This window comes from Mauremys reevesii, linkage group 10 (assembly GCF_016161935.1).
Source record: "Mauremys reevesii isolate NIE-2019 linkage group 10, ASM1616193v1, whole genome shotgun sequence".
NCBI classification, from domain to species: Eukaryota; Metazoa; Chordata; order Testudines; family Geoemydidae; genus Mauremys; species Mauremys reevesii.
In genome coordinates, this window is record NC_052632.1 from 47,866,370 (window position 1) to 47,882,735 (window position 16,366).

The 16,366-nt window shown below is 45.7% G+C and overlaps 1 protein-coding gene across 7 annotated transcripts in view; it reads left to right on the forward strand.

Annotated features, from left to right (window-relative positions):
- The window catches only part of IFT140 (intraflagellar transport 140), a 261,963-nt gene that overhangs the window by 77,713 nt on the left and 167,884 nt on the right, over positions 1 to 16,366 (forward strand). For all 7 annotated transcript variants that reach the window (XM_039490901.1, XM_039490902.1, XM_039490900.1 and 4 more), the window contains 2 exons: positions 9,535 to 9,738; positions 10,263 to 10,335. In XM_039490901.1, the coding sequence (XP_039346835.1) occupies positions 9,535 to 9,738; positions 10,263 to 10,335 (277 nt within the window). The remainder of the gene's footprint in view (positions 1 to 9,534; positions 9,739 to 10,262; positions 10,336 to 16,366) is intronic.

Sequence of the window (16,366 nt, forward strand, 5' to 3'; positions counted from 1 at the left end):
ACTCCACAGACACAGCGACACACTCAATTGCAACATCAGTGATGATGTGTCGTGCATCATGGCTCCATCTTTAGGGGTTCCCGAGAGAAGTGCAGTCAACAGTTGAGGACCTCCTCTTAGAAGGCCCAAAACTATTAGCAGCCAAAACGGACGAGTCCCTCCATATACTGAAGGACTCAAAGGCAACATTAAAATCCCCTGGCATTTATACACCTGCAAATAAAAAGAAACAGGGCAGGTATTACACCCAGAGATTCCGATCGCCACTGTACGCTCAACCACACAGGCAATATGACCAGAGCCACAAACAAAGACAGACCACATGTCAACAAAACCAACCTTTGACGTCCCAACAGTCCACCTCAATTTTGAAGGTGTGGTTGAGGGCATGAGACAACCACACATTCTAACGCTGGAAACAGAGACTATCTCCCGACCATTCGGAGATCGCTTGTCACCATTTTTACCAAGTCTGGTGCACCATCACTGCAGACAAATTGGTTTTGGAAATTTATCCAAACTGGTAATTCCATCCCCTTTATCGCCATCCCACCCTTCCTTCCTTTCCATTCCTCTTCAGGGACCACTCTCACAAGTACCTGCAGCAACAGGAAGTAAACCACCTTCTACAACTAGGCACAGTTAAACCAGTACCAGCACAGCATAGAGGGAAAGGATTTTACTCACTATTTTCTAACCCAGAAAAAGACAGGCAGGTGGACACCCATTCTGGACCTAAGAAAACTCAACAAAAACCCAGCTTTTCAAAATGGTGACACTAACAACTATAATTCCAGCATTAGAAAAGGAGGGGACTGGCTCTCAGACCTTGACCTACAGGACACATATTTCCATATTACAATCCATCCATCACACAGAAGATTCCTAAGGTTCACCCTGGGAAAACAACACTTCCAATAGAAAGTACTACCCTTCAGCTTGTGAACTGCCCCAAGGGTTTTCTCCAAAGATTTAGCAGTGGTGGCGGCACACCTCCGCAGACAGTGTCATCATGTTTCATATCTGGATGACTACCTCATAAAGGCACCAACACAACACGAAGCAATGAACACCACTCAGAGTACAATAACCCTTTTCACAAACTTAGGGTTACAAATAAACACGCAAAAGTCAACACATACCTGTCCAGAAACTGGAATTCATCAGAGTTTGTCCCAACTGTTCAACAGCGACAGCAGCCCTACTTCATCAATGCATCATCACACTTGTCCACTTAATTTGGACAGTGACTGATGACGCACAAACATCTGACAGAACATGCTGACAACTTCTGGGACATATGTCAGCAATGATGTTTGTCATCAAACATGCCAGACTACACAGGAGATGCCTGCAGGCCTGGCTTTGAACAGTGTACACAGGCACTGCCTAAGCAGATGTCTTTTAATGCCAGATAAGTTAAAGGATTCCTTAAAATGGTAGACACAATCGAAGAACGTCTGTACAGGAGTCTCATTTCTACAAAGGACTCCAACAGTGACAAGTACCATGGATGTCTTCCTAATAGGCTGGGGAGTGCATCTACTCAACAACGCAGTCCAAGGCCAAAGGTCCCCATCAGAGTCCAACAGGCACATAAACTTGCTGGAGCTAAGGGCAGTCCACAATGCATGCGACCACTTTCTACCTCTAAACAAAGACAAAGCCATCAGGACCCTCACGGACAATGTAGCATGCATGTTTTACATAAACCGCCAAGGTGGTGGGGGGAGGGCGTGATCACACTCCCTATGCACAGAGGCAATACTGCTCTGGAATTGGTGCATCAGCCACAACATTGACATATCAGCATCCTATCTTCCAGGATGTCAAAACACAGCAGCAGATGCACTACGTGGAGAGTTCTCACAGAATCCTGAATGGGAAATGGACCCTGGAGTTCTACATATGATATTCAAACTACGGGGATTCCCTGCCATAGACCTCTTTGCAACAGCACAGAACACCAAGTGCCCGCAATATTGCTTTAGAGCCAGACTGGGACCCCATTCCCTAAGTGACGCTCTCCTCATCAAATTGGATGCCCTGTTAATGTATTGTGACAAAGTTCCTCCTCTACCTTGGTGGGTCCTGTGCTTATTGGCGGATTTGCTCGCCTCACAGATTCACCCTGTGGGTCGGGAAACAGCCCAGAGACCTTCCCCTCTGGCAGAAGACACTGTCTAGGTCAATTCCTCCTGTGTGTGATCAGGAGTTGGGAGGTTTGGGGGGAACCCGAGCCCGCCCTCTACTCCGGGTTCTCAGCCCAGGGCCCTGTGGACTGCAGCTGTCTAGAGTGCCTCCTGGTACAGTAGCACAACAGCTACAACTCCTCGGGCTACTTCCCCATGGCCTTCTCTCAACACCTTCTTTGTCCTCATACTGGACCTTCCTCCTGATGTCTGATAATGCTTGTTCTTCTCAGTCCTCCAGCAGTATGCCTACCCACTCTCAGCTTCTTGCATGTCTCTTGCTCCCTGTTCCTTGCACGCATTTCCTCTCCTCTGGCTCCCTGACTCCCTTTGGCCTGACTGGAGTGAGCCCTTTTATAGCATCAGAGGGGCCCTAATTAGAGTCAGGTACTTAGCCTCACCTGACTCTTAGCAGGTTAATTGGAGTCAGGTGTTCTCATTTGCCTGGAGCAGCCCCTCCTCTGGTCACTCAGGGAACAGAAAACTGCTTATCCAGTGGCCAGTATATCTCCCTTCTACTACTCTGCTGTTCCCAACTGGCCTGGGTCTATCACAATATGCATTTCCCCTGACCCTACTCTTAACTTGGGTCAGAAACAATATCAAGAGGGACAAATCCAAATTCATCTTAATAGCACCCAGGTGGTGGTGTGCCCACTTCAAAATCTTCCAGTAATACCTCATCTTCTCTCCTAAGATGCAGGACTCATCCACCATCCGAACCTCACAGTACTTCACCTCAGGGCCTGGCTACTCCATGGCCGACCTGTTGGGAGGAAGTAAAAGACACATTACTGCACAGCCATAGACCAAATATATGAAAGACACGTATTCATAAATGGAAATGTTTCAACATATGGTGCCAGGACAAACAAATCATACCAACATCCTCCCCTTTACCAAGGGTACTGGATTACATATTAGAACTAAAAACCCGGGTCTCTCTACAAGCTGCATCAGGGTACGTTTGGCAGCTATGACAGTTTTCCACAATAAGGTGGATGGTGTCACCATATTCGCCCACCCAACAAGTTGCCCTAATGGCACACACCCCCATACACCACTTTCTTTTAAGATAAAGTTATCGTAAAACCACACCCTAAATTCCTAGCCAAAGTTGCTTCCCCCTTTCATTTGAACAAACCCATTTTACTTACCTGTGTTTTTTCCAAAACTGCATGCAGACAAAAGAGAGCGGCATCACTCCACACACTGGACATTCAAAGAACGTTAGCTTTCTACATGGAAAGAACAAAAACATTTAGAAAATCAGACTATTCATCTCTATAACAGAACAATCAAAAGGGAAAACCATCACAAAGCAGACTATGCAAGTGGATATCAGGATGCATCCACCTTTGTTATCAAAAGCATCAATTACAAGCCCCAATGGGAACCTGCACACACATAGGTGCTGACTCCGTGGGTGCTGCAGGGCTGGAACACCCATGGGGAAAAATTAGCGTCCCCGCTCCTCACCCTCCCAGCACTTCCTGCCCACTGCCTAAGAGCTGTTTGGTGGCGCTTAGGACTTTCTGGGAGGAAGGGGGGAGGAGTGGCATGCTCGGGGAAGGAGGCAGTAAAGAGTTGGGGCAGGGGCAGGGACTTGGGAGTGGAATTAGGGCAGGGCAAGGGTGGTACAGAGATGGGGCCAGGAGCCGGGGTGGGGTTGAGCACTCATGGGGAAGAGGGGAAGTTGGCGTCTATGCCCACACGCTTCCAGCATCCATAGCCTTTCTCATCAATGTCCCCATTATTGACATTTGCGGAGCAGCAACTTGGGCATCTGCCCACACATTCTCAAAGCACTATGCTGTATAGAGCAACAGTCATCATCAGATGCTCTGTTTAGACTCTGTTTTATCAACCATCACTAATGCAACTCTGAAGCCTGTACCTTCCACTGAGGGGCACTGCTTCACAGTCACCTAAAGTGGAGCACCCACAGGGATGCTCGTCGAAGAAGAGAGGCTTACTCACCTTATGCAGCATAGAATCATAGAATTGGAAGGGACCTCAGGAGGTCATTTAGTTCAACCCCCCTGCTCAAAGCAGGACCAATCCCCAGATTTTTACCCCAGTTCCCCCAAATGGCCCCCTCAAGGGTTGAACTCACAACCCTGGGTTTAGCAGGCCAGTGCTCAAACCACAGAGCTATTCTCCCCCCTGCCTCCCCCAACTGAGATTCTTCAAGATGGTTGTCCCTGTGTGTGCTCCACTACATTCCCTCTTCCCCTCTACTTTGGAGTTTCATGCTAGATTCTCTGTGGAAGAGAACGAACCAAGAGACAGCTGGTTGCACAATGCTATGTAACCACCTGGGGTGCCGTGTAACGGCAACGGCACATGCGTGACCCAACTAGGCACTGCTGCTACAGATCTCTGATTACAAGCTCAGGGCACAAGGTGCAGCACCCACAGGGACAACCATTTTGAAGAACCTCAGTTAACTGCACATGGTGAGTAACCTTCTCCTCTTGGAATCCTCAGATAATTCCTCTAAAAGGTTTTTACCCACTTTTCCATGGGAAAACCCCCAGCGAGGCAGAAAGCCACCATAATATATTGAGGCCACAGGCCAGTATTAGCTGCGTTTGACTCCTGGCCAGATTAATCTTTCAGTTTGTTACAATCTAGCCCAATGGTTTGTGAAGAGAGGTAGATGGGAAATGCTCTCTAGTTCAGAGGTTCTCAAACTTTAGCAACCCAAGGACCCCCATTTTGATTTAAACATTTTTACCGCCCCCCCCCATAAACTGGGTTCTAATTTTCCCCAGTGATGCTCAATTCCCACTCAGCCCCAGGCCCTGCCCCCCCTCCACCCCTTTCCCCCAAGACCCCATGCTCACCCCCACTCCACCTCTGCCTCTCATCTTCCCCGCCTCTTTCCACTCCCTCCTCTGAGTGCCCCCCACTCCTCCCCCTCCTTCCCAGCACCTCCTGCACACTGCTGAACAGCTGTTCTGCAACGTGGAGGAGGCGCTGGGAGAGAGAGGGAGGGGTTGATCAGCGGGGCTGGTGGCCCCGGACACAGGAGCGGCGCCAGGATTTCTGGCACCCTAGGCAGAATTCGGGGGGCGGCATTTTGTGCGCTCCCCACGGGGCGCGCAGGAGCTTCTGGTTCACTCCCATTGCGCCGCCGAAGAAGGACCCTCCGCCGAAATGCCGCAGGCAACAGCGGCAGTCATTGAGCTGCTCAATTGCCTGCCGCTGTTTTCCGCGGCACGTCAGCAGAAGGTCCTTCTTCGGCGGCGCAACAGGAGCGGAACCGGACGCTCCCGTGCGCCCCGTGGAGAGTGCACAAAATGTCCCCCCCCCCCCCGAATCCTGGCGCCCTAGGCAACAGCCTAGGGTCGCCTAATGGAAGTGCCAGCCCTGCCCGGACATGACTTGTGGACCCCCTGGAGTACCCTCGCAGACCCCAGTTTGAGAACCACTGCTCTAGTTCATTTATGTTGGAGTATAATAGTATGATAGCTGTCAATCAGTGCTGTTAATCAAGTACCTTCAGAAATAAAAATGAAAAATAATAAAGCTATAATTTAGCCTTATTTTCCAGATCACAGATTTGGTTATAATTGTACTATAACCAAATCTGTGATCTATTTAAATCAATGTTATTAGAATGGTGTAGTCATAGAAACATCTCAAATGTTTTGAATTCAGTGTTATGGTTAAAAACAAACATGAAAATCTGAAAATTAAAATGTTCTACCAGTAGCTCAAAAATCTCAGTAAAATGCAGGAGTCTTGGAGACTCACCATGTCTCAGGTAACAAGTTCTGCAGGATAGAGAGTTTCTGGAGCCCAAGAGTACCTTCTGCTTCTGCAGCACTTATAAATTCTGCAATTTATCCTAATACATTTGGTGTGTCTACTCTGACAGAGTTTCTAAGCCCCACATGGATCTGTGGAAGCCAGTAAATAATTAACAAGGTTTTGAAGAGATCTTAATGAATGTTAGTTAGCATGAGTTAGGTTAACTGTGACCCTGGTGACGTGAGGAAGCAAGATAATGTAAGACAGAGTGAATTGTGTGAAAGTTATTACGACCTTGCAATGTGCAGTCTTGCAGTCTTGTTTTTCTAGTGAGATAGCAGGAAAGCTTATGTATAAACAAAATGTATTTGTTGTTTTTTACTGTCTGTATTATTGCTAGAAATTGTCTGTAAAAGGTATAAAGGCTTGCTGTGATTGTTTACCAGTTGAGAGACCTGTCCAGGACCCTGTGTCCTATGGCACTCTCTCCCTCCATGGTAATTACTGGAGAAATAATAAAGTATTTGATTTTGCTGCACCCAAACAAAAAGCGAGAACTGAGTTTTTCTCCGACACAGGTGTTTGTCCAACCTGCTCTTAAAAATTCCCAATGATGGAAATTCCATAACCTCCCTAGGCAATTCATTCCAGTGCTTAACCACTCTGACAGTTACGAAGTTTTTCCTAATGTCCAACCTAAACCGTCCTTGCTGCAATTTAAGCCCAGAACTGAGTTTTTCTTCGACAGATCCCATACAAGGAACCTGGGAGCTCTGTAATATCTGTGGAGCATTCATGGAATTATCATACATTTCAAAGAAATGTAGTTAATAACTCCACAATAAGTCCACCAGACTTTCCAAGAATAGTCAGACATCAAGTCTTATTGAGATCATAGAATAAACCAAATCTGGAACCTGTGAGCTAAGCTGTTTTTGAGAAATGACTTTTCAAAGAAAGTAAGAAAAATCTTTTGTAATGGAAAGCTGATGCAAATTTGATAATGCCATCCCAAACTTTCTGGAAAAAAGTCTCATGTGATGGGACTAAACATAAGAAACTTCAGGCTCTAAAGTTAGAAAAAAGGGGCATATGGCATCAAGCAAGTTACTGTCTTAACTATATATATACAGGCTACCATCTGTTCATTAAAATGAATAACTACACAAGTCATCCCAGAGTCAGGTCTTGCATATCCTACAAAAGTCCTATTCACTCAGATTTTGGAGTCCCTAACATGGCCGCCACAGCTTTGTTTTCTTTCCTGATCATCATCATCGTATTTATATTGCTGTAACCGCAAATTAGAGACAGTTTAATGGTCCCAGATGGTATACAATTTATCATCATTTTCTGCTGCAAAGTTTGGCAGGATAAAGTAGAGTTGTAGCAATTTACTGCTGCAGGAAGCTCTGTGTACTAACATTGCACAAGTGGCTTTATTTATTATTTATATTGTTAGTTCTTGAGGGCAGGATGATCTCTTTGTTACAGATTTATAACATGCCTAGCACAATGGGGATGGGGCCCTTGGGGGCTACCCTAATGTAAATAATAGTTTATTAATGTACAGCAAACCCATTGAACTTATCTGGGATACTATACCCTGCAAAAACTTAAATGGTATTTAAATAACTGGTCCAAGTGAGCCATACAGTCAACTAGTTTGGTTATCTGTTAATAAAGTACAAATGAAGGCCATAGTGAAGCAGTAAGGTCCCAGAACTGGGCACTTGAGACATTTTACCATCAAAGCTCTTGTGTTGTATTTGACTGGTATAAAGAACTGCCTGAAGTATTCGGAAGGTGTCAGTGATGGACAAGTGTGAACAAATGACTCTTCTACCTTGGGAAGACTCCTGGCTTTACTGGCTGTGAGATCTGCTGAAGGGTATTATCTTCAGCAGTCCAATCTTGGACTTGAGTGCTTCCTTGAAAATTCTCTGTCTATCCAAAATGAAATTGGTCAAAGAGGCCTCAAAGAAGACTACAAGACAGTGTTCTCCCCTCTGGGAATCCGTTTAGCAATAGACTTAAAACATTATGCTGTGTTTTGGTCAAAGCCAGTTACGTATGCTTCCTATGGCTTTTTGTTGTTGTTTTGTTTTTGTTTTTTTGGAGACAGTCTATAGAACTCAGCAGAGAATTATATTCCCACTACATGGTGGCTTAAAATAGAGAAGGAGAGCCTTCCTATTTATTATGTAGACTTTTGGAGTAATTCTGATAAAATTCTGTTGATTATTTGTAGAAACTGATTTCCCTATTAAATTCAATAGAACTCTCCCCAGTTATTGCTTATGAAAGACTTTTTTGTGTGACTGGTCTTAATATTTTTAAGGGGGAGGGGGATAATCCATATTAAATAATAATATTTAGTTGGAGTAGAGTGGGACTCAATAGGGAAAAATGCTCTCAGATCTCTTCATTTGTGCACATGATGGGTATTGTATGGCTTGGGAAATTGAAATACACTATTGATTGAGATGGCTGGCAAAGGAAGGTGAAATTAGGACTAGATATTCATAATGGCAATTCAAAGTCATTCATTATGACTGTGAATAGTCATTAGACAAGACTGAGTGAGTGAGAGGGTGACTCTATAGCCTGGTGGTTGGGGCACTCAGGTAGAATATCGGAGACCCAAGTTCATATTCCTGCTCCAGTGACTGTTTATAAAAAATGGAAAAACTTCAATGGGAGAGATTGAGCAAGACCTTCCCCAGAATATCCCATAGTCCATTGTACTCTCCTGCAATTTTCCGATCTGTTCTACACATCACTACAGGGGAAAGTGAACTCAGATCTTCCACATCTCAGGTGAGTTCCCTGACCACTGGGCTAAAGTGTAGTAGGGCGGCTGCTGCTACTTTATCCTCCACTGCTGCTGCCTACAATCTAAGTCTTGGGGGGAAATGTTTTTTGGTTGAAACTGCATTTGTCATCTAAAATATTTGAACCAGCTCTAGGTGAAATCTTAAGAAAACTACAGATAGCACTGTGGGTAATCAAAGAAGAAACAATTTGTCATGGGAAAGAACTTCACATGCACATCTTGATTTTATAGGAAAAAGTATTAGCTATCTTGTTGAGTACCTTATCTTTCTCTAACAGTACTGAATGCAAGATGGTGTAATAGTGGCAAGGGAGTGGGATGAAAAGAGGTAATAGTTTAAAACAGGCTCTTCCATGTACCCTTCTTAGTGTGTGTGCAACATGCCTCAAGTGGCACATGACCAGAATTTGGTCTGCTGGTTGGATCATTAGCTTCTCCAGCTGGGGCTGGGTACTGACAGGGAGTGCAACATGAACGCTGATCCATACCCCCCTCCATGTACTGAAAGAGTATGGGTGAAAATATGGTTATAGCATACCCTGAAGAAGTACAGGTGGATATGCAACCTCTTGACTATGCCTGAGTTCAGAAACTAGGATTTCATTTTGAGATAATATTCATATGTATGCTATACATGCCCCCCACCCTGAGATACTATCTGTAACTGAGGCCCCTCTGAATTACAGTGTTTCAAAAATTGCTGATTAAAGTGTTCTGGATTTTTCTCTCCCTCTCTGTTGTGTATAGTGGGGCTCCAGGAAAAACCTACTGGCAGTGAACAACATGAGCTCTGTGGTGATCCTCAGCGAGCAGGCTATGTCATCTCATTTCCACCAGCAGGTGGCAGTAGTGCAAGTGTCCCCAAATCTGCTTAATGTGACCTTCTTTGGTACAGGAGCCACGCACAGCCTCCGCATTGATATGCACATTAATGGAGTATTTGCCACTAAGGTAACTCACCACCTCAGCTGTTGTGAGCAGTTTCTTTTCTTGCCGAAGATTCACTCACTTAATATGGTTTAATTATTTCAGAGATGAAATCCAAGCTTTCCACCATAATTTATCTAACTCTTCTCAGATTCTCCCTTCCTTATATTTTAGTTGCTTATGCAGTACATGTTTGTTGATGGAAAATAGCATCACTATTACAACAGGCGCATTCCAATGGAGCTGATTTCCAGGCAGCATAATTATTCATTAATAGCTCTCTGATTAGTGACCTCTGGGCATTGGACAACCCAGTAAATATATAGAGGAAGGTATAAGGTGATGGCTGTGATGGAAAGTTTATTCCATTGTTGTTTGTTCATGCCCAGAAATAAATATAGCATAGACTTTACATGGGATTTTGTATGAAAAGGATTTTAGCAGAATTAGTAGATTGACACTAAGATGAGTTACAAATCGTTGAGGGATTTCATGCATGTTTCCAGCAGAAACGTAACTGCTTTGTAACTTCTCTGTGGCTATTTCAGGATGCTGTAGTATTCTGGAATGGGAAGCAAGTCACTGTCTTTGAATGCTCAGGAGCCACTTTACGAAATGCAGGTAGGACTTCACAAGAGGTAGCCCACAGGAGAACATGTATGAGGGTGGTGAATCCCCAAAAAATTATATGTTCACTGAACTCCTGATAACTCTTAAGCTTTAATAATCATACTTTGCATTTCAGAACTTTACAAGCACTAATTAGCCCTCACAACACTCCTGTGAAATCATAGAAATCATAGAATTCAAGATCAGAAGAGACCATTATGATCATCTAGTCTGACCTCCTGCAAGATGCAGGCCACATAAGCCGATCCACCCACTCCTTAAGCAAGCGACCCCTGCCCCATGCTTCGGAGGAAGGTGAAAAACCTCCAGGGCCACTGCCAATCTACCCTGGAGGAAAATTCCTTCCCGACCCCAAATATGGCGGTCAGCTGAACCCCGAGCATGCGGGCAAGACTCTCCAGCCATACCCTCTGGAAAAGGGCTAACAATATCCTATCATTGACCCATTGTACTAATTACCAGTGTGGCACTTAATTGACCTATTGACTAAGCCCGTTATCCTATCATACCATCTCCTCCATAAACTTATCTAGCTTAATCTTAAAGTCATGGAGGTCCTTCGCCCCCACTGTTTCCTTCGGAAGGCTGTTCCAGAATTGCACTCCTCTGATGGTTAGAAACCTTCGTCTAATTTCAAGCCTAAATTTCCTGACTGACAATTTATATCCGTTTGTCCTCGTGTCCACATTAGCACTGAGCTGAAATAATTCCTCTCCTTCCCTGGTATTTATCCCTCTGATATATTTAAAGAGTGCAATCATATCTCCTCTTATCCTTCTTTTGGTTAAGGAAAACAAACCGAGCTCCTCAAGTCTCCTTTCATACGACAGGCTTTCCATTCCTCGGATCATTCTAGTGGCCCTTCTTTGTACCCGTTCCAGTTTGAATTCATCCTTCTTAAACATGGGAGACCAAAACTGCACACAATACGCCAAATGAGGTCTTACCAATGCCTTATATAACGGGACTAGCACCTCCTTATCCCTACTAGAAATACCTCGCCTAATGCATCCCAAGACTGCATTAGCTTTTTTAACGGCCACATCACATTGCCTACTCATAGTCATCCTACGATCAACCAGGACTCCTAGGTCCTTCTCCTCCTCCGTTACTTCCAACTGGTGCGTCCCCAGCTTATAACTAAAGTTCTTGTTAGTCATCCCTAAATGCATAACCTTACACTTCTCACTATTGAATTTCATCCTGTTACTAATACTCCAGTTTACAAGGTCATCCAAATCTCCCTGGAGGATATCCCGATCCTTTTCCGAATTTGCAATACCTCCCAACTTGGTGTCATCCGCAAACTTTATCAGCCCACTCCTACTCTTGGTTCCGAGGTCAGCGATAAATAGATTGAATAAAATCGGACCCAAAACCTAACCTTGAGGAACTCCACTGGTAACCCCCCTCCAACCCGACAGTTCCCTCTTCAGTATGACCCTCTGCAGTCTCCCCTTTAACCAGCTCTTTATCCACCTCTGGATTTTCATTTCGATCCCCATCTTTTCCAATTTAACCAGTAATTCCTCATGTGGTACCGTATCAAACGCCTTACTGAAATCAAGATATATTAGATCCACCACATTTCCCTTGTCTAAAAAATCTGTTACTTTCTCAAAGAAGGAGATCAGGTTGGTTTGGCATGATCTACCTTTCGTAAATCCATGCTGTAATTTGTCCCAGTTGCCATCGGCCTCATGCTCCGTAACCACTCTCTCCTTTAAAAATTTTTCCATGACTTTGCATACTACAGATGTTAAACTAACAGGCCTGTAGTTACCCAGGTCACTTTTTTTCCCCTTCTTGAATATAGGAACTATATTAGCTAATCTCCAGTCAAACGGTACAACCCCCGAGTTTAGAGATTTATTAAAAATCATCGCTAACGGGCTTGCAATTTCACTCGCCAATTCCCTTAATATTCTAGGATGAAGATTATCCGGGCCCCCCGATTTACTTCCGTTTAGCTGTTCAAGTTTGGCTTCTACCTCAGATACCGTAATGTCTACCCCCATATCTTCATTCCCATCAGTCCCTCTATCACTATTCCTTAGCCCTTCATTAGCCTCATTAAAGACCGAGGCAAAATATTCGTTCAGATATTGTGCCATTCCAAGATTATCCCTAATCTCCACTCCGTTTAAAGTTTTAAGCGGTCCCACTTCTTCCTTCTTGGTTTTCTTCCTATTTATATGGCTAAAAAAACTTTTGCTATTGGTTTTAATCCCCTTCGCTAGGTCCATCTCCACCCGGCTCTTTGCCTTTCTCACTGCTTCCCTACACCCTCTGACCTCAATAAGGTAGGTTTCTTTGCTGATCCCTCCCATTTTCCACTCCTTGTACGCTTTCTGTTTTTTCTTAATCACCCCTCTAAGACACTTGCTCATCCAGCTCGGTCTAAAACTGCTACCTACGAGCCGTTTTCCCTTTCTCGGGATACATGCCTCTGACAACTCCTGCAACTTCAACCTGAAGTAACCCCAGGCGTCATCTGCCTTTAGATCCCTAAATATGTTAGTCCAATCCACTTCCCTAACTAGTCGCCTTAATTTAGTAAAGTTAGCCCTTTTGAAATTGTATACCTTAGTCTCAGATGCAATTTTGATTATCCTCCCATTTATTTTGAAACGAATTAGCTCATGATCACTTGAGCCAAGGTTGTTCCCTACAACTATTTCCTCAACAAGGTCCTCGTTACTCACCAAAATCAGATCTAAAATGGCATCCCCCCTCGTCGGTTCAGCAACTACTTGATGAAGGAATTCATCAGCTATCACGTCTAGGAAAAGCTGAGCCCTATTATTATTACTAGCATTTGTTTCCCAATCTATATCTGGGAAGTTAAAGTCCCCCATGATCAAACAGTTCCTATTAGTATTTACCTCCTTAAAAACATTAAAGAGCTCTCTATCCATATCCAGGCTAGATCCCGGTGGTCTATAGCACACCCCAATCACTATCCCAGGGGAGGCTCTAGTAGTTTTCTTCCCCAATGTGACCATTGCCCAAACAGACTCCGTATTATCCATTGCATTGCTAGTTATTTCGTTACATTTCACCTCATTATTGATATACAATGCTACTCCCCCACCTTTACCTTTGCATCGGTCTTTCCTAAACAGCACATACCCTTCCATACCTGTACTCCAGTCATGGTTACCGTTCCACCATGTTTCGGTTATTCCTACGATATCCGGTTTCAATTCCCGGACAAGGAGCTCCAGTTCCTCCATTTTGTTACCTAAGCTTCTCGCATTGGTGAACAAACATCCTAATTTTTGCTGTTTGGCTCCTCTCACCCTTTTCACCCAACTTGGTAGGGACACAGTACTACCAGTATGACCTGTCGATCTAGTATCTGTCCCCCCCCCCCTCTTCCTTACACCTAACCGTCCCCCTCTGGCTATATCTGTTGTTATCCTGTTGTTCTCACTCCCAATGTATAAATTTGGCGTGGAGAGCACCTGGACCTCTCCCAACCGTCTCCCCCCAGTGTCTAGTTTAAAGCTCTTTTAATCAGATGAGCCAGCCTCCCTCCTAGAAGTCTACTTCCTTCCCTACTTAGGTGGAGCCCATCCCGTGAGAACAGTTGTCTGTCCCCAAAAGCCTCCCAGTGCCCATACATCCCAAAGCCCTCCTTGTAACACCACTCCCTCAGCCAACTATTAATCGTCACGATCCTGTCACCCCTTTGGCGCCCTTCCCTAGGGACAGGTAGGATCCCACTGAAGATCACCTGAGCCTCAATTTCCTTGAGCGTCTTACCCAACCTGGCATAGTCTCCCTTGATCCTCTCTAGTGAGAATCTAGCCGTGTCATTCGTTCCTACATGAAGGATGATCAAAGGGTTCTTACCTGCTCCTCTTAGGATCCTTTTCAACCTCAGGTCCACATCCCGTATTTTAGCGCCCGGTAGACAGCACACCCTTCTGTTCTCCGGATCGGCCCTGGTCACAGGCCTGTCCAACCTTCTCAGTATGGAATCCCCAATCACGTAGACCTGCCTTTGCCTGGGGACAGTGCGGTCCTCTAACCTATCCTCCGTCCCCCCTGGTTGCAAGCTCCTTCCATTCCTATCATTCCTTGTGGTTCCCGTTAAGCCATCCTGTATCCTCCCTTGGCCCACACTTGGTGCTGCCTCCATAGACTCCTCCCCTCTTTCTATCGGACTAGCCGCTCTTCTCTTTTTCCTTGGCCTCCCACCGTCAGCTACCACCTGCTTTACCCCTTCCTCATTCTCTAGACCTTCGAACCTGTTCCTTAGCTCTATTTCTCCCTCACTGGCTCTCCTTTTTCTCGGCTTGCTTCTCACGGTCACATGCTTCCACCGCCCATCTTCCTCATCCGGCGGTCCCCCCTCACTGGCCTTAGCCCCTGCTTCCCCCTGTACCCCTGGGCATTCCCCTTCGGTCACTGCTTGCCATTGCTCCATCAGCTGCTCGAACCCCCTTCTATGCTCTACCAGGGTTTCTACCTGCAGCTCCAGACCTTGGATCTTTTCCTCCAGCGGCTCTATTAGGCGGCACTTCATGCATACATAGTACTGTTCTGGGTCCCCCGCTAGAACCATGTACATACCGCAGCTGCTGCATGCTCTCATCCTCGGTGTATCTTCCACTGCTTGGCTCATGGCTGCTGCTGTCTCAGCCTCGCTCGGCATTCCTACCTGGGGAACTCGGGGGACACGGCGCCGCCCCCTTCCGCCTCCCCCTGTAAACTCCCACTCAAACTCCCCTGTTAGCAGCCCTGTTGGCCGGCTCCTGGGCCGCTGCGATCAGGTTGGTATTCCAATTTTACAGAATAGGAAAATAAGGCATAAAAGAGGTGGACAGATCCTTGATCATCTGAGTCAATGACAAGAACAGAACTCAAATCCTGGCTCCCAGACCTTTGCTCTAATCATTAGCTGAAACCCCTGGATATAGTGTGCAGTTTGATACCTGAATCTCTCTACATTCTTATATATGTATCATGAGTAGTACTAAGGGGGGAACTGACCTGTAGTAGAAATGATGTACACTTCCAGTCCCTTTGGGGTCTTGATAGCATGGAAACTACAAGAGAGCTAGAGTAGCCACCCCCTTTGTGGACTTTAATTAATAAAGCCGTGTCGTCAGTCGCCCCTCCCTCCATCAGAGCAGACAACCGTTTCATGCCTTTTTTCAGCCCAGAAGCCATAGCACTGGGATCATGGAGCCCGCTCAGATCACCGTGGCAATTATGAGCACTGTAAACACCACGCGCATTATCCTGGAGTATATGCAGAACCAGAACCTGCCAAAGCAAAACCAGGCGAGGAGGCGACAGCAGTGCGATGACGAGAGTGATGAGGACATAGACATGGACATAGACTTCTCACAAAGCGCGGGCACCGGCAATGTGCACATCATGGTGTTAATGGGGCAGGCTCATGCTGTGGAATGCCAATTCTGGGCCCAGGAAACAAGCACAGACTGGTGGGACCGCATAGTGTTGCAGGTCTGGGACGATTCCCAGTGGCTGCGAAACTTTCGCATGTGTAAGGGCACTTTCATGGAACTTTGTGACTTGCTTTTCCCTGGCCTGAAGCATCAGAATACCAAGATGAGAGCAACCCTCACAGTTGAGAAGCAAGTGGCGATAGCCCTGTGGAAGCTTGCAACGCCAGACAGCTACCGGTCAGTCGGGCATCAATTTGCAGTGGGCAATCTACTGTGCGGGCTGCTGTGATCCAAGTGGCCAACGCAATCAAAGCGCGTTGATATCAAGGGTAGTGACTCTGGGAAATGTGCAGGTCATATTGGATGGCTTTGCTGCAATGGGATTCCCTAACTTTGGTGGGGCGATAGACGGAACCCATATCCCTATCTTTGCACCGGAGCACCAAGCCAGTGAGTACATGAACTGCAAAGGGTACTTTTCAATGGTGCTGCAAACACTGGTGGATCACAAGGGATGTTTCACCAACATCAACGTGGGATGGCCGGGAAAGGTACATGATGCTCGCGTCTTCAGGAACTCTAGTCTGTTTCAACAGCTG